At 45.7% G+C, this 26,355-nt stretch overlaps 1 protein-coding gene across 2 annotated transcripts in view; it reads right to left on the bottom strand.

Annotated features, from left to right (window-relative positions):
* The window catches only part of LOC116937832 (guanylate-binding protein 1-like), a 28,518-nt gene extending 11,038 nt beyond the window's left edge, over nucleotides 1-17,480 (bottom strand). For both annotated transcript variants that reach the window (XM_032944948.2, XM_076064160.1), the window contains exons 1-8: nucleotides 17,040-17,480; nucleotides 12,197-12,324; nucleotides 11,508-11,617; nucleotides 10,824-11,076; nucleotides 9,734-9,911; nucleotides 7,440-7,720; nucleotides 5,971-6,183; nucleotides 4,969-5,068 (exon numbers count right to left, since the gene is read on the bottom strand). In XM_032944948.2, the coding sequence (XP_032800839.2) occupies nucleotides 4,969-5,068; nucleotides 5,971-6,183; nucleotides 7,440-7,720; nucleotides 9,734-9,911; nucleotides 10,824-11,076; nucleotides 11,508-11,617; nucleotides 12,197-12,324; nucleotides 17,040-17,235 (1,459 nt within the window). In that variant the 5' untranslated portion in view covers nucleotides 17,236-17,480. The remainder of the gene's footprint in view (nucleotides 1-4,968; nucleotides 5,069-5,970; nucleotides 6,184-7,439; nucleotides 7,721-9,733; nucleotides 9,912-10,823; nucleotides 11,077-11,507; nucleotides 11,618-12,196; nucleotides 12,325-17,039) is intronic.
* Between the last annotated feature and the right edge of the window lie 8,875 nt (nucleotides 17,481-26,355).

The raw sequence follows: 26,355 nt of genomic DNA, 5'->3' as shown, positions 1-26,355 counted from the left end.
GGGCGAGAGGGGGGGGGTGGGTTGGGCAGAGATAAGGGAGGGGAGGCAAGGGGGAGGAGAGAGGGGAGTGGGGCATAGATAATCGGTGGTAGGGGGAGAGAGAGAGGCTGCGTTAGTGAATGTGGCTCAGAGAGTCGAGAATAGCTGTTAACGTAGGCAGGCAGGAAGGGGGACATCACCACCAGTTGACTAAAACCGGTTAATAACGTCCTTCCAATGATTGCTTAGTTTGTATACCTCTTCTCGGTTCAAATTGTGTCTGTGTTTATATATCTGGATGGCTTCATGGACAAATCTTTTAAGGTAGCCTGAAGGTTTGCAGAGTACCTTGGTCTCGGAAAAAAACAAAATCATGTGAGCCCACCGTGTAAAAACAGTGATCTGCCATGGCAGAGGTATTGCTTCTGCTGTGTCTCAAATCTGCTTTGTTTTCGTGAACACGGTCCGAGACATGTCGTTGCGTTTCCCCAATGTAACTGCTGCCGCAGACACAATATAGTTTGTTTACCACGGAGGTTTTCGCGACCAATATTATTATTCATAATAAAGGTTTTTGGATTAGATCACGTAATTTATAAATGTGTCGTAACCCTCCACCACCCGACACGGCCAATCAGCAAAAAAGTGTCATGTTGACAAAAGACAAATAGTCCACTACTTTAGCCCACCGGTGTGTTGAAGAGTGAATACACTAAATTTACAGTTTGAATACGACGTTTCGCTGGTAATTACATCCAGCATCATCGAGCAATTCGCCAGAATGGTAAAGCCCTCACTTGCTCCCGGTCTTAAATAGAGCAGCAGGGTGACATCATCATTTTACTAATTTCAGATGCAGTAATTATATAATCGATTGGTAATCAATCAATGGCTATGATTAGTAATGAGTTGTAGATTAGTAATTCGTTGTAATGTGTGTAATTGTGATTATATGCTACATTAGTAATCCGTTAATTAGTATGTGTTTCCCCTAAAAGGAATTGCAATATGTATTATTTAATAATACCCTTCCAAGCCGCACTAAGCCTATAGCTATCATAACGATTAAAGTTATTTCTGTTTCTCTCAATATCAATGGATTCTCTAATTAGTCTTTGCCAGTAATATTTAGTTTTACACAACACTTCAACGTTATCAAAATCAATTGAGTGTCCTTGTTGACAAGCATGTTCTGCCACTGCCGACAGTTGTGTTTGAGATAATTTAATATTTCTTTGGTATTCTTAGTTCTTTCGGTAAAGTCACTTTTTAATTGTTTTATATATATTTTATTATTTTGTTGTTTCCCTTCAACGTGACTTTACCGAAAGAACTAAGAATATGAAATACTGCAGTCACAAAAGCTTTAAATCAAAATTTATTTCTTTGGTGTTATTTTAGTCTTATGCTGATGTTACGTCCCGTCTGTCCAATATAGCATCTGCCACATAAACAATTAATCCGATATACACCTTCCGTTGATAATTTAGGTAATTCGTCTTTAGTGCAAGATACTAGTTTTTGAATTTTGTGTACTGTACCAAATCTTACTGTAATGTTTTGCTTTTGCAAAACACGGGCTAATTTGTGAGTTACTCCTGAGATATGTAATTTTAATTGTCTTAAGAATCTGATCACTTTCAGCAAAGTTGCTTTGCGATCGTGATTTGGCATTCAGTGCTCTGTTAATTTGAGTATTATTGTAGCCATTCTGTCGTAATGCTTCTTTAACGTGTTTGATCTCTCTCACTGGACTTTCACCATCTGACACTGTTTTAGCCCGATGTATGAGCGTCTTGATAAGGGAGGATTTCTGAGCTGGATCATGATGCGAATCTGCATTCAGATAGGCATCAGTGTGCGTTTGCTTTCTGTAAACGCTGTGTGTTATTTTACCGTTTAGGCCATGTCCAAGCAAAATATCTAGGAACGGGAGTGTGTTATTCACCTCCATTTCCATGGTGAACTGGATGGCCGGGTTTTGTGTATTGAGATGATTTAGAAAATCATCAAGTGTATCTTTACCATGTGGCTAGACACCCAAAGTGTCATCCACATATCTAAACCAAAAAGATGGTTTTAATGTGCTCGAGGCAAGTGCTCTTATTTCAAAGTTTTCCATGTACAGAATTGCTATAGCAGGAGATAAAGGAGAGCCCATTGCTGCTCCTTCCTTTTGTTTAAAGAAATCCCCTCTCCATAAGAAGTAAGTGTTATTTAAACAATGGTCAGCAAGTTTCGGAATATCTTTTGGTAAACCTGTATTCTTTATTAGTGTATCAAGTAATTTAAGCGATTCGTTCACTGGAACCTTAGTGAATAGATAAATCACATAAAAACTTACCAGAATATCATTTGGATTACGTTTAATATCTTTAATCACATTCACAAGATGTTCTGAATTTCTTATGAATTAAGATGTCCTACCGATGTAGGGCTGTATTTGTTTAGTTATATATTTTGCTAACCGAGAAGAGGTATACAAACTGAGCAATCATTGGAAGGACGTTATTAACCAGTTTAAGTCATAACTGGTGGTGATGTCCCCCTTCCTGCCTGCCTATGTTAACAGTTATTCTCGACTCTCTGAGCCATATTCACTGACACAGCCTCTCTCTCTCCCCCTACCACCGATTATCTATGCCCCACTCCCCTCTCTCCCCCCCTTATCTCTGCCCAACCCACCCCCCCCTCTCGCCCCAGCCGCCAATCACTTACTCCTGTCGCGGCAGCTCTCTCTCCTCCCTTGTCCCACTCGCCCCCTGCCGCCGAGCTTACTCTGCCCCCCCCCCCTCTCTCTCCCCCTGGCGAGTGCTCCGGCCGCCAACGATCTTGCTGCCCCGCCCCCCTCTCTCTCCCATCTCTGGCCCCGCCAATGTGCCCTACCTATAGAGGCCCTTGTTGCGGCAGCTCTCTCGCCTGCTTCAGCAGTTTCCCTGCTATGATTGTCTCACCTGATGACGGTCGCATGTGTTGCGATCGAAACTTCGCGATCTATTATTTTCTACCTACGTAACTTGACCGAAAGAAACAAAGAGTATGAATTCCTGCCGTCACGAAAGCATCAAATCCAGAATAAACACCTTGCACAGTACAAAACGTTTTAAAATATAGTAAATAAACAATAAAAATGCTCCCACGAGTATACAGAGTGAGCGATATGTTCGCCACAACAGGTGAGGATGTCACGAATCTGCGGGCAGCATGAGAGACTGCGAGACTGAGTGGTGGTGGCCATGTGGCTCATAGCATGGACCGCACCGTTACCCAACCCACAATGCACTGCACAATAACCCTTAATGGCCCAACAGCCAATCAAATCAAGTTGTCATACTCTTTGGTTCTATTCGGTAAAGTCACATAGGTAAAAATAAAATAACAAAAAATCACGACGTTTCGGCCACAACACAAGTGGCCTTCATCAGATGAAGGGACTGGACTGTCCAGAGGACAGCGTTGGAGTCCTCTGGACAGTCCAGTCCCTTCACCTGATGACGGCCACTTGTGTTGTGGCCGAAACGTCGTGATTTTTTGTTATTTTATTTGTACCTACGTGACTTTACCGAATAGAACCAAAGAGTATGGATCCTTGCAGTCACGAAAGCTTCAAATCTAGAATCAAGTTGTCATGTCATGGGCAAATGTCAATGGATTTTACAATGTCAATTTGACAAATTCTATTTTGCTGGAGATTACATCCAGCATTATCAGCTGTTTAACAAGAGCTCTGCTCTGGTGAAAAGTGTACAAATTATGTTTGCTCTTCGAAATTCCTCGTTTTACTGATAAACTAAATCCATTGGCATATTTACCATAGCGTGATGTGACTTCATTGGCTGTGGCAGGTGAAAGAGGGCTACAGCTGAAAATTGCCATCATACCTCCACGATAAAAAACAATTATAAATAATTAGGAATCATATGTGTATATATGTAATTGAGTGGGGTCGTTTACCAACCGTATATTCATTTTATGCATGAATAAATTGATCATTGACGACAATGAGAATGCCGTTTTATCAGAAGTGATTCTGCAATGGCCTTTCTCAGAGGTCGTTTTCTTACACGTGATTGATAGCATTCGTGGGATATAATATCAAGAACCTTGTGTAGTGACGTATATCGAGTGACTGTAGTGTAGCACCAGTTACCGAGAGAAGAGTGGAACTGCATGTGTATAGCCTGTCTCTAACGCCAGAGTGAGTATGGCATGGAAGGGCTCCCTAGGGCGCATAGTCCTGGTGACAGTGAGAGAGTGGTCGGGTGAGGACATGATAGTCTGGGTGACCTCGAGAGGGCACGTTACCGGACGAGGTGGCAAGGGGGGGGCCAAAAGGAGGTGAGAGGGACACGTGATGTGGGCCAAAAGTTTTCGGGAAGGATTTGGAAATGGGCGTGGCCAAGGGCGGAGCCCGGCCACGCCGCGGCCAATGAAGGCTGAGTCCCGAGCCCCGATCGGGGCTGTCTCTGGGAATGTACGTCTTTGATCTTTGCTCTTCACGCATGGCATTGTGGACCAGGCTAGTGTGTTTTATGACCTGGTCCGAGTGTGTAGTTACCCCGTGGTGGTTATCACTATATAGTATTACATCAAGTGGTTATGTAGTTACCCATGGTGGTCACCACCCTATGTCGTTATCCCGTGAACGTTTATATAGTTACCCCGTTGTGTTCATAATAAACGTGTTGCCTCCAAGTTCGAGTGTGCGCCTCTGTGGAACCCATTACACTTATATAAAGTTATGTTAATGGGACTAGAAGCGACTCACGTGACCATCGTGAATCCAGTGACACGTCCATCGTGAACCGACCCACATAATCATTGTGAACCCACCTACACGGCCATCATGAACCCAGCGACACGGCCATTGTGAACAGACTGACACGACCATCGTGAACCCACCAAATTCAGTAACCGTGAACCCAGAAAGATGGTAATCGTGAACCTACCCACATGGCCATATCGACAGAACTAGAGATGCAAACTCACAAATTTGCAGGGCTCCTTCCGCGCCTTCCTCCACAACTTCACGGTGGTTCTTCAACCATTCTTCGAATGTCTCCAGGAAGACTTCCAACGCAATGTCAACCTGGAAGTCGAAGCATTGTCTCAGTTATAATCCATGTTGCCTGAGCTCCAATGTCACAGAACCAATTCAAATATATGAGTGTCAATCGTTTGTGAATTTGTGCTGATTTCTCCGTCACCAACAACTGTGACTTATTGTAATTCTAATGCACACTTAGCTTCACCTCATACCTCGCCTTGGTTTATATGAATTGTTCTATTTTATTTTGTCTATTTCAAGGTAAATATTAGACTTGAATTCATCATCAGTCATGGTGAATGCAGCACTTATCCAGCCCAGTAATATATGGGTCTCAATGTCGGTATGCATAAATTGCCAAGTCTTTTGGTTTCCGTGAAAGCCTATGGGTCTATGTGTGAGTCTGTGGCTCTCGTGTGATTTTTGCATTCGCTCCCGAATGAAACTTAGATTAGTTTGAGTGGAATGCCATTGAACGCTCATGTTAGAGTCAGTTACGAGAAGTTTCAAGCCACCACCATCAGTGAGGATAAGCATGAGTGCTATTGGTCAGAACCTGATAGATACATTGGCTCCTATAAATTTATGGAAACTTTTTTTTATTTTACCACGTGAGTCCCACTGAGCTATGTAACTCTTTTTCAGAAGTGGGCTTGGCCACAAATGATAGCTCAACAAAGTGGCTCATGTGAACATTTATAGCAGCAGTAACGTAATCTAAACGCATGTTGATTGTAAATGTGGAGGTAAAAATCCACACGACCACGGGGAGAACATGCAAACTTGAAATATACAGCAGGTTTTGGGGTAGGGATTGAATCTATGACCTGTATGCAAGGAGATATATTTCATCTCATCACCACGGCATCCCTTACTGCTGCCACTATGTGCACGAGTAGAATGGTATCAAATACCGCGTTGGTATCGGTGTCTCGGTCACCTACCTGGTCTCCGAGTCCCGGTGTCTCCTTATACTTCCGTTTGATCACTTCCATCTCCATCTTCAGCTCCTTGGCGCCACCAGGATGCTTGAACTCGCCTTTGTCCACGCGTTCCTTGAGCGGCTTGAACAGCTCGTGCAGGCATCCATCGCACTTCGTCAACGAGACATCTCCGTTCTTCTTGATCCAAGAATCTCGCTCCATGACAAGCTTTGCCTGGAAGCCAAACACACGAAGTCAGGAGGAGGCACTCACTCTAAGTATGGCACACATTTCTCCCACTGCCATCACGTCTCAAGACATCCATAACGGCCATGGTGAGAAAATTGTTAGCAATCACTGGGCCAAGTTATCATTTCCCAAAAAATGTATGTATTTTTGTATTTTGTTAAATCATTTAGTTTATTCAAGCTCTGAGAATCAGTTTTTCCACGTAAACCACCCTAACCATTCCATGAGAGGAAATGACGACCCACAGCCAGAGCAGAAAAATTCTGGATCAGGAACTATGCTGACAAACTCACGCAGCTATCAAATAATAGCGGCACCTATAACTACAAGGACTCTGGTACTTTTCTGGCAGTGTGTTAACCCACCGCGTGTGTTTAGAGTGATTTAAGATGCCTGCCAACTGGCGTTTTTGGGCCTTTGCGCCAATGCTCAGTGCGAGGGTCTCTAACGTCCGTGTCACGATTGGCTTTGGTCTGCGCTCGGCGGTGGCTTCGCTGCCTGTGGCAGCCCTGGAGTGGCTAAAAAGCGCTGTTGTGGAGGTAGCAGCAGCGAGGGGTTGTGGATCACAGATTTTGTGAATCTCTCTTCACGTGAGTGGGCGTCAAGGAGCCCTACCCTGGCTCTGCCATGAGAAGGCGGTACAGCAAAGTGCAGACTGCATCTGTTCCCTCTGTATGGGATAGAGGGTTTGCCCCTCTCATGCGGTGAGTTTTCTCTGGGTGCTTCGAATGCCTCACGTATAAACACGCATTAATGTGTTGATAACACCGAAATTGAGGGCAGTAGAGCTTGGATAATTGTTTGTAGCGCCGGCTTCTCACCACCACGTGGCTGCTGCTGCTTTCCCATTCATCTGTGGTTCCTCTTCCTGGCGCTTCCGAGTGGTCCTCTCTCTCTCAAATGAGAGTGAGCTCATGCTATGTGATGGTGGTGCAGTTTATGATCTTAAAATGAATACATGGGAACCATACATATTAATAATATATAATATACATGGATGGCTCCTACAAAAAAAACACTGCTAGCTCTTAATTAATATTATTCTTATTTTCTATTCTAATATTTATTCAATCTCTGGTAACTCTTCTGGGAGAGCTACCCACCGGCCCTGAAGTTCTGGACATCGAGCTGATAAGGATCCACGTGGACAGAGGAAGAAGGTGCCACACTCACTTGGCAACTGCGATTGGAAATAAACTAAAATACATATCATTAATAACACCCTTGTAAATAGCGCTGACCATGCAGATTTTCTGATGGGTGAATTCACGGTCGAGCACTGATTTCTCATGGAAATGCTTCACTGCCATCTCCATGCATCCTTTGTGGTGATGCTCCAGCTCAAACAAATCCATTGGGAGCTTCATGTCGAGCGACTCCATGCCCTTCGTGTAGATCTCCAGGGCGTCCCCCATGGCCTTCTCATTGCTCGACTTGACCGCATTCCCCAGCGCATCCTCGATAGAGGGCACGGCGCCACTGTGCTGAGCTGTCACGTATTGCTCCACTATCTGAACGAATTCTGTGCACACGAATGCCATGGAAAGAGAGATATTACAACAATAATGTCAACAGGTAACAACACGCCGCCACTGCACGGTATTAGCTGCTCACTATCCAAGATAGAGGACGACACAAGAGGGGTGAAAATGATTAACCATAGACGAGTGAGAAGGCAGCAGCAGCCACGTGGTAAGGAGCCATAGCTTCCAATAATTGGCCAAGCTCTGCCGTCCTCTATATATGAATGTTATCGGCCAATTATTGGTGAATTGTGTTTAAACGTGTGGGAGGAAACTATAACACTCAGAGAAAACCCACGCGATCGAGGGGTTAACAATACCCCATGCAAAAGAAGCGTGCATGGAATGTGTCAAATTTACGAATCCGGAGCGCGAATGCAGGACGGTGAATGTTACAAGTGATGGCAGAGGTAACACACACACAGATTGCAACTCTGTTTGACCAGATCACACACAAGCTCTCCGTTCGCACAGTTTGGCTACGTATGGTGCGAAAGAAGATTACTATACGGACATACGTTAGCACTCGGTCCCACTAGGCCTGACGACACCTGATGGAAGATCGAGCGAATCTAATGCCAGGTGAGACTCTATGAACAGGGCAGCTGCTACCGCCACCACTGCTTTAAATTTTGCAGCTGGTCCTGATACTAAATATTGGGGGTCCACTGATCATGCCCTACTCTGCGTGACTGCCTTCCAGCATCTGATCCTGGGCTTTTGTCTGCATGGAGCACAGGCCCTAGAATTCCCTGCTGCTTGGAGGTCAGGAACTCACAGTCGATGGAGACTCCAGAATCCTGGCTGAAGACCCCACTCACCACTTGTTTTAACTGGCCTCTCTCTATCTAGCTCTCTATGTCATCTCTCTCTGGATGTTTCTCGCTAAACTTTCCTCCATTACAAGTGTAGTGGGTATAAACAGAGGGAGACTTCTCTGGAGTCAACACGTTTATTATACAAAAATGATTACAGCTTAACACAAAGGGGTTACGGTCCCTTTCACCCGATATTCTAGGGAGGGATGTCCTCCTCCCTAGCGTGCTCTACACACTGGGAGAGCTGTCCGCTAAGGGTCCTCCGGCTAGTGGGACCTAGGGAGGCTATTCTGACCCGACCTAGCCAAGGTCCTCAGGTCCTACCCACGGGGCTGCTTGGACCCGACCCAGTCAAGGTCCTCGAGTCCGGCCCCCAGCTCCAGGTCTTCCAAGTGGCTTCTTGGGTCTTCGAGTGGACGACAAATGCCGGGCCCGTTCAGGGACCTGGCTTTTATACACGGTCCCAGTTCACTCTGCCCCTCGCCACACCTTCCTTCTGGAACCTTCCTGAGGGACCTGGAGTGTGACGTCATCCCCCAACCCCTCTTCTTGGCGTTTTGGGGTCCGCACCCCTTGGTCACGATGCTCCCTGGGGATTACCTGGGCCCAATGGCCCGACTTCATTTACCTAGCCGGCTCAGCCACTCTTCCGCCCCCTGTTGACACGGGGCCTGTACTCCCGGCTAAGAGTAGTGGCGATCGCGCATCACGCCCAACAATGCAACTACACAAGCATGTTTAGGGCTCACCTTGGTGGCGAGATCTTAACTACCTTGCCTGGTATGCAGGAGGTAAAGGGTTCGATCACAACCATGTTGATACAATTTTTTAACCATCTCAGAACGCTATTTTTATAGCTGACACATGCACAACGACCAAATGAAACGATGGACTGGCATTCGTGGAAGAGGGAGTTTTTGGTGGTACATGCTACGTGTGCACAGTATGGTATATAATTGCAAAAATAGATAGTTTGCACTGCGTGTATTCCTAGTTACAAAAATTGCGCAACTCAAGAGTTACAAAGGGTATATAAATGCAATATCAATTAAACACATTTCTGATCAATACACTTTATTAAAATTGCAACTCGATGAAGACTTGTATTAGTGAGGAGGAACATAATGTTGCAATGTAGCGCGTGGGCCCATTCTGTGTAGCAGGACAGGTTTGAAATCGTGACAGTGAACTCACGGGGGCCTCGGAGCACTGCCTTGTTGATGTGTTTCACTCTTCCCTCTCCGAGAACGTAGTTTTCAAAATCCTTGAGCGTCTCCACGAATTCTGGGTTCAACTTATCATCGGGTAAATCCTTCAGCTTGGTAAATTTGAGCATTTGTGCTGGCATCGGGAACATGAAGCACTTTCTCTCCTAGGTTGTAACAAAGGCATGAGATAGGAGGGCGTGCATCAAATGTCCTTACCAGCACAATAATAATGAAATCATTGTCAACTTGGAACACTGCCCTGCCACCGCAAAATATTCTCTCACTCTCAGAGTACACAAGAAGTCACAAACAAACACCACCTCGTGAAAGACCCCGTGCATGGGGGTGAGACACTGCCAGTCGGCCCGCGGCCACCAGGCTAGCAGCCCCTGCAAGCTTGGTTGAAGAGGCTGTCCTCCAAAAGCAAGGGAGAATGACACCAAGAGAGAGAGCGAGACTGACCCGGGGGCGGCCCTGTTGGGCCCGCGGCCCGGCCCACTGGCGTGGCAACCAGGCCACGTGACATGCCCCCAGAGGAGTTGTGAGCAGAGTCTAGCGATGATGGTGCACGAGGGACTGTCTGAGGCGGGGACTACCCCGGGTTGGCACTCCCTGCGCCAAGCAACTCCTCGGGTGGCAACGCCCCCCCCAATTCATCGTGGGCCTGGTAAGGGCCTGCGTGTTCGTTTCTGTGATTCCCATGTTATTTGTACAATCAGCAGTTCCCAAAATAATGTTCATACAATTTATCAGTGTCCAGTTGTGTGAAATCCTTCAAATTAAGATTCTGCTTCCAACAAGGAGTCCAAAGCAGACCTTGGAATGTCCTGAAGTGGCTCTTCATAACTTTTGGTATAAAATAAGGCATTACTTTTAAATAAGATTTTTTTCTTTGTCTGAGACACGTGACATTGTAAGGGTGATGTTTACTTGCCGAGCCAAGTAAATGACACTGAATTTCACTCTCAGCTCTTACAAAGAGGTGTATGCAGCTCCTAATAAACCTCAGAGGTGTTTGTCTTCTGTAGGTCTATAATAAAAAAAAAAAACACGTTGCAATGTAATCCCCAAGTTACCGTGAAATATTTGCACAGCATCTCGCAGGTCTCCTTGAACTCAGAAGATTTCTTGCCATTCTGCAGGCATTCCTCCATGAACTCATCTGCAGAGCAGGAGCTCTCGGTGTCTTCAGAGGTCGACAAGCTGTCCCTGATACAAACCACAAACACTGGGAAGATTGTCTTGTAGTTGACTTCCTCCTGGTCGTCACCGGCGCTTGGACTCACGTGGATCTTCATATTCACGTGTTCGGCCATGTTCGAAACGAAGCTGAACGTTGGTGGCGTTAAGGCTTCACCTGCATGGCGGAGCTTTAAGCTCTACGCCTCCATGCCACCTGCATCACTCACAGTGGATGCTACAGAGCCTGTGGCGTCATTCACAAGAGAAGCCCTTTGTGCGCCGGTGTCATGAACCTAAGTTTGCCAAATTTGAAAATTACACTGAAAATTACTGAATTAGAAAAATTGGGTTGATGCAAAGCAGTCATCACCCCCTGCTGGCATTACTAAAGGTGAAGCTTGCTCTTGCAAATCAAACTAATTCTGGTCTCTTGAGTTCTCGCTTGGTTAAATAAAATCAACTTGAACTTAAACCTGCTCTCATAAGGTATACATCGTTTAATATATACACACACAACGTCCGGCTTTGGTAGTTCATTTAATTATGTAATTTCGCTCCAAGATATCTGCGAAGGATACTGCAGCAGTTCGAAGCTGTCTTTATCGAGGGTCCTCATCGCGTTGAGCACCAGCGTGGAGCTCAGGAGAATGGACATCACAAACAGCCAAGTGTCATGATCACACGATCCCTGTAAATGGAGACATTCAATGTAACAGCAGCATCACTCAGTCGGTGCACATGCAGCACCGACACACGTCGTTCTCACGCGGTGTTCCCATCACCATATGAAACAGCTCAGTGCACGATTTGCTACTTCTCTGAATATGTGATGCTCACAGCCATAGCAGGGGGCCAACCCCACCATAGCTCCTGGGAGGACATCTATTGCTCGTTAAGTAACTTGAGCTGTTGCATCAAGGCATAGCTCCCGAGCAGGAATGTTCATAAGCAAACTCGGCTTAATACAGTACGAGTTTATACAACTCACGATCGCATGTGTGCTTCAATCCAGCTTTGAGCTAAATGCTCCCTAACTAAGCCTTGGGGATGTTTTGCAATCCCTCATCATAAAATTACTAAGATTCACCCCTCGCTCTCAAAGATGCTGAGATCGTATGTCATCTCTTAGCCTCCTCCTGTCTCAAAGTGCAGAGATGAGCTTTAGAATGAGCTTTAAACATGAGCTCGCATCATCATCATCATCACCACCATCATCCCCTTGAGATACTCAGCCACTCCTGCCATCTGTGGGTTGTGATTGACCGACCTTGTTGATGTCGCCCAGGCCTTCAGTGTCCAGCAGCAGCAGGCACTTGCTGTCATCACGCGGGTGGGGAAGCGGCCAGACCCAGATTCCTCGCGTGTGTGCACGCACGGTGTGTCCCAGAGCAAAGCCTGGGGCGGACAAAGTAATGGATTAATACGCAGATCCCAGAGAGGTGTTTGTGTTGCGAATGCTTCTATCTGTTGGTGTCGTGGAAGATGCAATGGATTCAACCCCAAGAGAACGCGTTTCAATCATTCGGTAGTAAATTTGTAACACGCATCTCTATGTACCCTTATGTATCCCTATTTATGTTTATATCTATATGCGTCTCTATGTTCAAACTTGGTTTTGGTGCTTTCGTGACTGCAGCCATTACTCTTTGGTTATTTTGGTAAAGTCACGTAGAAAGAGAAAATAATAAATTAAATAATAGCATACGACGTTTCGATTGCAACACAAGCAATCATCATCAGGTACAAATGAAAGAGAAAACAAACCTAGTAAACTTAGAAATATAATGCGATACAACACAGATAGTCGGATAACATAACAGTCAACACCCTACCTAGTTGATTACGTTCTTCCAAAGATTGCTAAATTTAAGAGAGATAAAACACAGAACCGGAGACACACAGACAGACACACAAGCAGAGAGAGATAACACAGAGACACAGAGAGAGACACACATAGGCACACAGCGAAACAACGCCTCTGTGTCGAGGCCTTAAATAGAGAGATAAGGGGGCAGAGAGAGAGGGGGGGGGTAGATAAATTAGCATGTCAATGAGAGACCTGGCGCTACAGCAAGAAACAAGATCAACAAAACGAGGGGAGATAGAGAGAGAGAAACCACACTAAATAAAACAAAAATTCACACTTAACTTCTAATTCAGCAATCTTTGGAAGAACATAATGAACCAGGCCATGCGCCAATTGTGTGTTGACCGACTCTCTGTGTTGCATTGCATTACATTTCCAAATTTTACTAAGTTTGTTTGATTTAGTGTGTTTTCTCTCTGTCTCCCCTCGTTTTGTTGCTCTTGTTTCATGCAGTTGCGCCAGGTCTCTCATTGACATGCTAACTTCTCTACCCCCCCCCCCCCCCACCTGTCTCTGCCCTCCTATCTCTCCATTTAAGGCCTCGACACAGAGGCGTTGTTTCTCTGTGTGCCTATGTGTGTGTCTCTTTCTGTGTGTCTCTGTGTTATCTCTCTGCTTGTGTGTCTGTTTGTCTGTCTCCGGTTCTGTGTTTTATCTCTCTCTCTTAAATTTAGCAATCTTTGGAAGAATGTAATCAACCAGGTAGGGTGTTGACTGTTATGTTAGCCAACGATCTGTGTTGTATTGCAATATATTTCTAAGTTTACTAGGTTTGTTTTATCTTTCATCTGTACCTGATGATGATTGCTCGTGTTGCAATCGAAACGTCGTATGCTTTTATTTAATTTATTATTTTATCTTTCTACGTGACTTTACCGAAAGAACGAAAGAGTGTCTCTATGTTCTCTATGTCTCTATCTATCTGTATGTGTCTCCATGTATTTCGATATGTCTCTGTACTTTTACATCTGTGTATCTCTCAGTCTCATTGTATATCTATGGGTATATGCATCCTAATGTATCCATGTATATATACACGTGTCTCTATGTTTGTGTATTTGCGTCTCTGTGCATCTCTGCATTTTTGTATCTCTGTGTATCTCTATGGGTCGCTTTATATCTCTATGGGTCTCTGGGTCTCGACTTCAAAAGACGTTTAGAGGCTGATGTGCGGCTCAGTGAAAGGGGAGTGAATTCCAGACGATTGGAACTGCAATAGAGAAACGACGCTCCCCTTTTTCTGGTTCAGGAGACTCGGGGACTCGATTGAAGAGGATGAGGCGGGTGCTTTAGCTCTGAATTTCCGAGTGAAACATTACGCACAATATCTAGATATTTAGGATAACTGTGACGAACAACTATTGACATAGAAATAAGGAAAAAAACCTCAGAGCTATAATACGCCCATAGCTAATCCCTCACACCCAGTGAAACTGATATTGATAAAACCATATCCTCAAAGATGAGAAGTTACCTGCAAATTAATGACTCAATTAGGATTATAGAGCAGCAGCAACATCGCCCATCGCCCCCTACCGATCGACATGGGCCTCCTCCGGGTCCACGGTTTACATTTTCCCACAGCTAAACCTGCACCCCCAGTGGAACTGTGACCCGCACCTCCGATGAGCACGGTTGACTACGTAAAGTGTGAAAGAAGTTAAACATATATACATTGGTCAAAACCCACATCCCCAACACTGAGAACTTTCCTGAAAATCACTCAATTTGAATCTCAGACTACACCAGTAACATCGCCTCCTTTACTGTGAACGAAGCTCGTAGACAGGACCCTGCTGGAAAAGAGTCTTGAGACTTTGTAGAGTAGAAGAGCTTCATCACAGTGGCCAGTTTGAGGACAACACGAACGTCACACAACGTTGAAGTTGTTACCCTCTTGGTTAAAGCTGTTAAACTAACCCAATGATTATTACACATATATATGTATATATAGCCAATGCAGGTAATCAAATGTAAATCAGCGTACAATTTAGTGTGTTCACCATTACACCACGGTAACTCAGTTAAAACCCTGAACGTGTTATCTTCGTGACTCCGCACATTTCTGTTTGTTTATTGGGGTGTTGAGCCTGGCTGGCCCAGGGTTTGGGTAAGGACACGGGCAACTCTTCACCCAGGTCAACCACAGAAACACAAACTGAGATAATGCTTCACTTATCATTGATCACACTCCCTCATCGCCACTTTAATCATCACAATAATATATTTCACGCATATTTATGCACTTACATTCTTCTCATCAACTCATCTCATCTCACACTAGTCTTCTGTTTAAATCGCTAATTATTTGTTTATGTTTTATATTTTTATTATTTTATTGTTTCCCTTCTACGTGACTTTACCGAAAGAACCAAGAAAATGAATACGCTAATTCTTTGTTCAGCGCCTTGATCATGCCACTATATAGATAATCAAAAATACGTAGAATTCCGAATGCACAATACTATACATACAATCAAGAAGATGAATTTGAATACATTTTAACGCTTAAAATCGTATCAATGATTCCCATACTTTGCTTGGACACTGTTCCCATACCAAGCCAGGCAACTAGTGAAAACACCCATAGCGCCAACTTTCATCTGTAGAGTTGAACCGATAATATTTTTTTTGCCATTCGGTTAGCAGTGGTAACACAAAGTGGATTTATTTTCGAAAAGATGATTTCAAACGTAGTTTTTTAAATATGATTTTTCCCAATTAAATGTTATTTTCACATTCCATCATCAATACGGATGCATCAATCACTTCCTCCTCTGGGTTACAAAGCACCTGCTTGGGTATTTTATGTCAACAAATAACCCACCCCAACTCCCCATGAGCGATGGAGCAGTTGTGGAGAGGGTGGAGAAGGGTTTACAACACGCATTTCATTAACGCGACCTAACAATTACGCATCATATTATTCGTGAAAGCCTACGTGTACAATTAACAATTTAAGTACTAAGTCGGGGTGCTGCTATAACTTCAATTGGCTGAAAACATTGCAATCTGTGTGACATCCGTTTGGTTGTGGATTAGGAAGACAAAGGTGGCCGGGCGGGAATAACGCTGGCTACACCACTCACTCATAGGTGCTGTTATTCGCTTACAGCACTTGCTCCGAACAGCCTGCTCCACGTTACACATATGGCGATGCTGCTGCTACTGCTGCCCGTGTTGATCGAAGTATCCAAACACGGCACTCAACAATCAATGGTAACGCCAACACCGTGGCCTTCAGCGGAAAATAAACCTCGGTTCTCTTCCGTCCTTGCGTAAGATGATGGCAGCGGCGCTGTGGTTCAAGAGCTCGATGCCATTGTTAAGGTCTGCTGTTACTGCCACAGCGAGAGAGAGAGAGGGCTTAAGCAGAAACAGTCCCCGAGTCGTTTTGCTGCTTCTCCATTTAAGGAGCGCAGACCACAGTGGTTTTACTTAACTGTATCGTCCATATTTAGAATAGGGGAGACGTTTCGGACAATGGACCCCTTTAATAGCACACGAGCAGTAATGGATCGTGTTTTTGACCCTACAGTTTCCCCAGCAAAGGGGAAGTGGTGACAAAACTGGTTTCACTTTAAAGTTTCCTTACGCGATGTTCATTTATTATTTAATCCGCTTGTGGAACTGAAACCACAGGTTCTTAAACGTATGCACATTTTTATAATCTTTTATATTAATAACCACCTCTATAACCTTTAACAGGCTGTTGGGGCAAGTGCCGTTAGCGAGCAGCACCGATGAAGGCAGGAACGGCACACGAGAGAGGGGGCTGGCGACATTCAACACGCCGCACCCGGTATTTATTTGAGTTTACCTAGGGGAGACCCAGCTCCTATTCAGAAAACCATCGCTGGCGTTGGCCGAGGGGCGGGAATCAAACCCCTGTCGCCGAGTTTGTAGCGCAGCGCGCTCACCACTGCGCCAGCCTAAGTGCACACACAAAGACTCAGCACGCGCGCGCACACCTGTGTGCAGTACAGGGCCCACCCACCCGGGCCCACCCACCCACCTGTGTGTAGTACAGGGCCCACCCACCTGTGTGTAGTACAGGGCCCACCCACCTGTGTGTAGTACAGGGCCCACCCACACACCTGTGTGCAGTACAGGGCCCACCCACCTGTGTGTAGTACAGGGCTCACACACACACACCTGTGTGTAGTACAGGGCCCACACACACACCTGTGTGTAGTACAGGGCTCACACACACACACCTGTGTGTAGTACAGGGCCCACCCACCTGAGTCGCCCCCTCCCGCCAGGCGGTTGAGGAGGTAGGACTTGCCCGTGCGGTATCTGCCTGCGATGGCCACCACCACCAGGGGCTTGTCTATGGCAGACAGCTCCGCGGCGGTTTCCCGGTTCACCCTGAACTTCATCTCCTCGTCCGACTCCAGCAGGACCAGCGGGCCCTTCGCGTACTCGTCCACCGCCATGGTGTGCTGCTGCTGCTGCCACTGATTCTGTGGTGGTACTACTGCTGCTTCTGGTGCCGTGCTGCGTCTGGTTGTGCTCTGCTCGTACAAAGGCGAGACTGTGCAGTGTGCTCAGTCAGGTGAGGCACACACAGAGAGAGAGAGAGATGCCACGCCTATTACGGGAAATTGAGCAACTTTGGCGCGGCGTTTCCGTGTTTAACGGAGTAGTGTAGCGAGTGCGTGGACCAGGGCCGGATTAAGGCACGGGGCTTTAGGGGCTGCATCCCAGGGGCCTCCGCCAGCTGAAGGGCCTCCAGAGGTTAAGTGAAAAGTTATTTCATTCGTGAATGCTGAATTTTATTTGTTATTAGCCTTATAAAAGTAAAACATTTTTTTCTTTAACTTTGTTTTGCATTTTAAAATATTACTGGGGGCCTCACAGTACGTGTAGCGCAGGGGCCTAAAAAATCTTAATCCGGCCCTGGTGTGGACCAAAGGAAATTTGGTTGGACGCTTTATATTCGTTTTAACATTTTCAATTAAAAGCACTTAGCCGCACCAATTCAACTTTAATATGAAGGAAAGCGCTTGTGAAAATGTGTGGTACAACTTGTTTCGCTGCGATTCCTTAGAGCGTTAAACAGCAAATACAATTTAAGTACAAGTGTACTAGACAAAATGATCATCCAACAATGTGTAAATGATATGGTGAAGGCCGATGTTATTTCACCATCATCCAGCACTTGGGGGGGGGGGGCACCAGCACTGTAACTTAAAAAGAAAGATGGCACCACTCGATTTTGCGTGAATTATCGGAAGTTAAATAAAATGACGTTGGCAGATGCCGACCCTCTCCCCAGAATTGACGGATCTAGAGATGCACTCTCTAGAGTCTCATATTGCAGCACATTGGATCTTTTATCGGGTTACCGGCAGGTCGAATTGGATGATGGCTCAAAACCAAAATAAGCATTTGTGACTCCAGTTGGTCTAAACGAATGCAAAATTATGCCTATGGTGTTTTAAAATGCTCCTGCAACATTCAAAGGTTGATGAAGCAGTGTTGATCGAACTTAAATTGGAGTCTTGTTTGATTTCGTTGGATGATATATATTTTTTGTAAGATGTTGATGAAGATTAGATCCGATTACAGCAGGTATTTCAAAGATGGAAAGAGGTAGATGGTAAATAATTAGTAGTGGCTTATAGAAGCAGATCATTGACAGATCATGAGATGAGATATTGCGACCAGAAAGGAATTTTTAGTATTAGTGCATTTTACTGAAAATTTTAGACCATATTTGAATGTTAGACCATTCTTAGTATACGCGAACCATGCAGCATTACAGTATATTCTTCATTTAGACCGGCACTCTGGTCAGATGGCTCGTTAGGTGGAGCATGTATAGGAATTGAATGACGATAATTTATTTATCAGGAGTAAAACATACCATTGATGATGCTTTATCTAGAATACCTACGATCTTCTGGCTCCATGTGCTTGTTTCACTGGATGAATGCGATGTGGTTTGCCTCCGCCATCAACGGTAATGGCTATTCAGCAAGGGACGACCTTTCCATGTGATTAAGGACGAACATTGAAATATTGGGTTCGGTATAAAAAAAAGATGAAGAAATAACAAAATTTAAATAAAACATTTCGACAGATGAGACATTTAAGTATGTAGAGGGGCAGAGGCTGATAATGTATATCGATCCGTTGACAAAAGACAGGAAAATGATTGTACTGGAGGCACTGCGCAAAGTTGTGTTGTATCATGGACACAACCAAATTTATACAGGGCATCAAGGGGTACATCGTACAATGCTCACTTAAATAGACATTATTCCTGACCTGTTATGTAGAAAGATGTAGAACAATAGGTAGCACTGTGTACTCAATGTACTGAAAGAATGGGACTCCGGAATTGCGGCGCTGAGTGCGAGCGTTGTTGGACGAAGCCCCGCTCCTGCTGCTCGTGGGTGTGACGTGGAGTTGTGGTGCAGTTAACGGGCAGCCAAGACGGTTGTCAGTGGGGGCACTTAACAGGCAGTCAAGAGGCTCTCAGTTGGGGCAATGTAAGGATTAGGAGAATCGCTATAAAAAGGGGTGAACTAGCAGTTGGGGGCAGTTAAGCCTGGAGAGGTATAGGGAGTGGCGAGGTTGTGAGAGCTCCATACCGATTGTTACAATTGTGAAGTAATATATTTTGTAAAATTTGTACCCATTCAGGTAAAAATATACACGATTATCAGCGTATTCTGTTACTGTTTATGTATAGTAAAATTTAGGCGATGTTACATATACATGTGTTCCGCTTTCTGTCTTTCACTGTAATTCCAAATGTTTACTTTTACATTCTTCTTTACACGGTTTCCAGTCTCTGTTCCTTATTCTTTGTCAGTTTTGCAACAGCACTCCAACCTCCTCTTGTCCTCCTCTAAGGCTGAAACAGCTTTGACTTTGTCTATTTTTACTGCAGTTTTTCCAGAGGCTTTGGAAGAAAACCACCTGTTTTCTGAACAAGTATAAGAACTCTTCAATGCAATAAAAATAAAATCCAACAAATGGGAGCTCATCAAGGCACTACACTTCAACTTGACACCCCTGCTGTCCCAACTACAGCACCGAAAGATACTCACCAACACGAATATACGGGGTTGTCCTTCATCTGGTGTAGTCATTGAAGGGGGATCAGGAACAAACTGACATTTTTAAATTAAAAGGTGAGTGGAATGGTTGTGTGGTATGTCAGTAACATGAAGGTGCGATGATAAGATGATCCATATAGGTGGTCCAAGTATTCCATGAACATGTCTAACTTGCGTTTGTCTTCGGAATTATTTTGGTATAAAATATAAACATCACGTTCCCATCCACACCATGAAATGACCTCACACGGTGCATGATTGGTAACGTCGTGAGATAACCTCACACATGATGACGTCATTGGGAGGTACACGCGCCTTGGTCGCGAGGGCCAGGTGCAAGGGGAATCCTTTTGGCACCAGCTGCCTCCAAATCTACGGTGACGCTTTAATTACTTTGACCACTTTCCATCAAGATGAGTACCTAACAGCAGCACAACTTTAGACTAAACTCCTGTTCATATTGAGTTATCTTCATGAGAGATTTTGTGCCCCCACATTACAAAACGACGAACAGAGTTAATAGATTAAAGCTTTGCACCTTTATTTGGAAACTGTTAACACCATCAAGGGATTGCAATTTTTATTGATGTACAAGAATCAACCCAAGTCACACCTTTGTCGTTAACACTGCCTTTTAAGCAAAACGCACACAGTATTGCCTGGCAGTGGGTCTAAGCAGTGGGTCAGAAGAATTTCCGATGCCTGGGACATCAGTCAGTTTTAAGCGACAAGCTTTGTGCTCGTGTTTGTGCAGTAAGTGAAAGAAATGGAGCAATGGTTTGGCAGCGAGAGGCGAATGAACACGTGCTGGAGCTGGTTGGGGTAAAATGACGACCAAAGGTCAAGCAGTTATGGATTGCGCTGTGGGATCTCGGGAGAACCTACCCACACCTGGAGGACATCTTTGAGCAATTTTAAATGGGAAGCAGGGGGAGGTGGCGCAGTAGTTGGCATATTTCGTAAACCATGGCAGTCAACCCAATGCTTTATCTCTCTCCTTGTTTTGTCTTGAGCTGCCTATCTTTGTAACTCCCCACCACGGTCTTTTTTTCTCAAGTTCTTGTAAAAGCCTTGCTCAACCCATGACATCTTATTAACTCCAATCTACTGCACCTTCAACAGTGCAGTTTGTTGCCGGCGCCTGCAACCGGTACGAGCAGCAGGAGCGGAACGGACAGTGGCAGCAGTAGCAGCAGCAATGCCCTCACCGGCAGCGCCATCACTGGTAGCACCAGCACGATCAGCACCAGCACGATCAGCAGGAAACGGAGCTGGCAGTGGCAGTGGCCCAGACAGCACCAGCACCAGATGAAGCGTGCGCCCGTGTGTGTGTGCAGAGCCTGTAATTGTCTGCGCATTTGAACCCGGATGAAGTCACTACAACGAAGTGCTCCCTCAGTACCGCACAAGAGTCCGAGTGAACAAATAAATAAATGTGTAGCCACCAGTCTGAAACCGAACTCAACAGTCTGGAAGAGCAACGCATCTATCCTATCTGTATGGGATAGAGTGTTGCCCCCCCCCCGCCACCGTGTGGATTTTTACTCCGGGTGCTTTCATTTCCTCCCACGTGCATGAACACGCATTCATTCTCTGGAAACAGCTGTGTGCCTGTGTTTGTGAATTGTGCAGTATTGTGAGATACAGTTGCATAGATGATGCCGTATGAAAATTCAACATTATTAGTCCTCCCATGCATCTTGGGGTATTGCATTTGTGTCATGAGTATAACTTACTTCTGTGTCGTTCCGATCTTCTGATTATTCACGGTGGGAGGAAGTGACCATTAGGTCTGGTTCACAACTGCTTCTACAGATATTGCGACTTAATGATTGTGAAGTGTCCAGCTCAGAGACACTCGGAGACGGCGTGGAGGCAACACGTTTATTACAACTTTCCCTAATACACACGAAAGGGTATAGCTGCCCCTGTGTCAGTCTACCCTAGGGAGGTAACTCCTTATCCTCCCTAGCTGCACGGGGTAGCTAGCCACGACCGGACCCTCGCTTGGGTCCAGGTCTCGTCTATCGCCAGGTCTTCTCCTGGCATCACGGCTTCCGGCTTCTCCTCGTCAGCAGACCCCCCCCCACCCAACCTGTTCGGGGGTCCGATTTATATTCCCGGCCTCGGGAGCTCCATACGCCCCTTTTCCACGCCTCCCTTCTCGGGCTTCTTAGAGGGGTCTCGTCTCAGCCCCAGGGCCCCCTACCGTTCAGAGGCTGGCACTGCACGCAGGGCACTGCGCTCTTCCTCCACCGCTGTTGGCGGCGTGAGTGGCGCGTGTCTCGCAATTGCAGTGGCATCCACCGATGCCACTACAATTGTAACAGAGTCCCGTGAAAATAATCACAAAACGCCTCTATCCTCATCATATCGACCACTAAGGTTAAACAATTACAGTCTTTGTGGGAGGGTGGGCTACAGCCCACCCTCCCACAATTGCAGTGGCATCCACCGATGCCACTACAATTGTAACAGAGTCCCGTGAAAATAATCACAAAACGCCTCTATCCTCATCATATCGACCACTAAGGTTAAACAATTACAGTCTTTGTGGGAGGGTGGGCTACAGCCCGCATCGCCTTACTTATGGTGATGGTGCATGGCGTGGAGGCGTGAGGTGTAAATATCCTGGGTTGTTGAATATGTAGTTTGTTCATGAAGCCATCCAGACATATATAAACACAGACAAAACTTTAATCGAGAAGATGGATTCAGATTGAGCAATCATTGGAAGGATGTGGTAAGCCGCGCCAAGTTTTAACTGCTACGATTTTCACTCACCCACCCGGTTGTCGTCGTCCGATCACTAATTCGAGCGCTTTTACTTGCTAATTTCTCCAGCCCCATCCGTCCCTGCACGCCACAAACCTCTCCCCTCTCCTCCGTGAACTTCTAGAGCCACGACTCGACAAAATTCCACCCCCCGCCTTCACCCCCCCACTCCCTCCCGTGCCTATATAAAGCCACAACAGCAGACCATTTTCCCACCTGAAGACGGGCACTTGTGTTGCGACCGAAACGTCGTGTTTTTTAAATTATTTTTTCTATCTACGTGGCTTTACCGAAATAACCAGAGACTATGAAGAGAGACACGTATATTTAGTGTGATATTGCCTTTTTTAATGTCATGGCTCCTTGGAGACATATGCGTTCCCTGCAGGCCGAAAGTCGTGAAAACCAGATGACGAAGCCAAAACAGCACTAGAATGAGAAGTGGTTAAACAGAACACAAGAGACGTCGATAAGATGGACATGAAGAGAATAACCAGAGCTGAGGAGGGCCTTGAAGCCGTAGTATATTTGCTTCCCAGGAATTAACCTAACTCACGTAGCAATGAAGGATGCGTTCATGACAGGCCATGAAGGAACAACTCTTGCATGGGCTAGGAGTGACACAGGGAATTTCTGAGAGAGAAAGGGAGGACCCATGGCAAAACACAATAAACTCGCTGCTCACCCGAGGGAAAATACAGGACAAATAGACAAGAATTGTCAATTCTCCGCGACCAGAATAATCTGTATTCCAGGGGTACAACCAAAGTCACACCCGACCACCTTTGTCTTCCCAGTGGCTGACATTGCATGTTGCAGCAGGAATTCATATTAAGGATGAGTCGACGTAAAGAGAGATGAAGGCCGTTTCACAATGAGCATGGCTATAGACACACACACACACACCACACCTAGGGGCAATTAAGTGGGTCCGTGCCCACACAAATCGTGGGATGACCTCCGGAGGGAGGGGAGTTTCATGAGGGTTATGCCATCAGGCGCCAGGATGCCTGTGGAGCCATAACCAGGGATGAACTCAGGTGGACCCAATGGATGCACCACGTGTGCAAAGATGGGAGGAGAACGTTGGGCCATAATGTATTTTAGGTAATTAATTACACGAGATAAAACTCCTATATAGACAGCACCTAAAATCATACAAGTCAGTCTTGCAGAGACAAACTCTGGGGGCACCCGTAACCAGCCAAATGCTGTTTTACAGAGGCAAAGGCTCTGTGTTGCTAGGTGTAGAGTTCTGCGCTGACAGACTCTCAGTATCGCTTAAAGTTTATTCTACGTTTTCCCTCATGTTTTGAGTCACTTGCAGAGTCAAGGACTTCGAGAAGTCGTACTGTACTTTGCTAATAGTTGTGAGAAGCTAAGAGGTGTGCGAATGCATTTTCATATACTTACGTGATCAGTTTAACACGTAGGCTTTCGCGACCAATATCATCAAAAACCTCTATTATGAATACTGTGATCAGCTAAGACGTGTGAGAAGCTAAGTGTAGATATCGAGTGTGCATGAAATGTTGTCCAAGCTACAGGCTGTAAAAGTTACGCTGTCCAAGTGACTGATATTCTGGTGATAAGAGTTTCGATGAGTTTTGGAGAGTGAGGAGGAGCAGGAGACCTCCCGAGGGAGTGAGGGGGGAGCACCAAGGGTGCTCGTGCAAAGCAGGCAGCTGCCGACAAGGATTGAGGCGTGCAGATAACCTACCAACGTGCAGCGCAGCAATTGATGATTATGGCTGACCAAGAGCGTGCTGACTGGGGAGCCCCGAGCGCCCTCCAGAGTGGGTCGAGCACGATGCAGAGACATCGGCGCGAAGGAGCAGCGAGCAGCAGGGCTGTGAGGGCCCTACAGCTGTGGACCAAGCCTGCCGTTCTACACATCGTTGTGGGTCTTGAGGTTTTGTTCAGAAAAAAAAGAAAGAAGGAGAATAAAATAATAAAATAAGACAATAAAATTCTCACGACGTTTCGGCCACAACACAAGTAGCCTTCTTCAGGTGAAAGAACATAACTGTCGGGACGACAGAAGCTCGACAGAAGCACTGTCGTCCTGACAGTTCTGTTATTTCACCTGAAGAAGGCTACTTGTGTTGTGGCCAAAACGTCGTGAGAATTTTGTCTTATTTTATTTTATTATTTTATTCTCATTCTACATGACTTTACCGAAAGAACCACAGAAGAGGAATCCTTGCAGTCACGAAAGCTTTAAATCGAAAAAGAAAGGAGTAACATTAACTGTACACTCACTCACTATTGTTAAGGTTGTGGGCCAAGAAGAACATCAGCTTGCATGCATCACGCGCCATAACAAGGGAATTGTGTACGGTCACGTTACCATGAGACAGCCTATCGTTGTACTTTAATCACGTGATTGTGAGATCCGATCATTGACGTTTTCTGACTATTCGATACGCATTTTCATGAGAACGCATTCTGTGCGAATATTTCCACTTTGAGGTGTTGTTCTGGTTTAAGCACGCGTTCGTGAGATGTTTTTACGATCATCCAGTACGGATTGATGGCGTATATTTGCATGGGCACTGTTGGAATTTCTGATGATAAGAGTTGTTAGATGTTAGGTTAAGTTAAAATTAAAGTTGCTTAGATGAAAACAAGATTTACGAATGCTTCTTTACTAAATTCGTTCGTCATTGTCGTAATGACGAACTGTATCCTGCGGTGAGATCTGAATCCCAAAGACTTGACACAATTTCACAAGTAACTATTAAAACGAGAATCATAAATGCTGAAGCGAGTATCATAAATTTTGAAGCGAGAATCATTGATATTATCACGATCGGTGATGCATACCCCCAGACAACTAGAGAGCCAATAATAAATCGCACAACGTAATAACGACACACACATAATCACACATACATATCCGTAGACAACACATAATCACACAACAACAACCGCCATTCGCCACCAAGTGGCGGTGACGTCACCACGACGCTTGTGCCAGGCTATGTGCACGTTGAGGCCACGTGAAGTGTCGAACGCCCGCTGGCAGGAGGTCACGGGGCAGACCCAGGTGCCATGGGTCGACTGACTGAGATAACTGAGATGAGTGGCCGATGCACCACCACCATCACCATCCCCGCCACCATCACCACCACGACCATCCACATCACCACCACCACCATGACTACGACCACCACCATAACCACCACTATCACAACCACCATCGCCATCACCCTGGTCACCACCACCATCACCACCATCACCCAAAACCTCCGGCATACCAGGCGAGGCAGATAACATATTTGTATATCGAGGTGTCTCTGTAAAGGCTTCAGAATGACTCTCCATTTAAGTTTTGTAGATTCCATCCTTTGTTGAATGTTCTTATTTCGTTAAATTTAACCTCAAAACACAAAAACAATAAAAAGACTCACCGCCACCACGTATTTATCACCTGGGTGGGTGAGTGGGTGCGCGGGTGAGTGAATGGGTGAATGAGTGGGTGGGTGGGTGAGTGGGTGGGTGGGTGAGTGGGTGGGTGAGTGGGCAGGTGAGTGTGTGAGTGAGTGGGTGGGTGAATGGGTGAGTGGTTGAGAGAGTGGGTGGATGAGTGGATAGGTGAGTGGGTGAGATAATGGATGGGTGAGAGAGTGGGTAGTTGAGTGAATGGGTGGGTGCATGGGTGGGTGTATGAGTGAGAGGGTGTGTGAGTGGGTGGGTGAGTTGGTGGGT

The sequence above is a fragment of the Petromyzon marinus genome, unplaced genomic scaffold (assembly GCF_048934315.1).
Source record: "Petromyzon marinus isolate PM22_M1 ecotype Great Lakes invasive population unplaced genomic scaffold, UKy_Petmar_22M1.pri1.0 PM_Scaffold_34, whole genome shotgun sequence".
Classification (NCBI taxonomy): Eukaryota; Metazoa; Chordata; class Hyperoartia; order Petromyzontiformes; family Petromyzontidae; genus Petromyzon; species Petromyzon marinus.
This window is presented reverse-complemented; position numbering and strand designations above follow the sequence as displayed.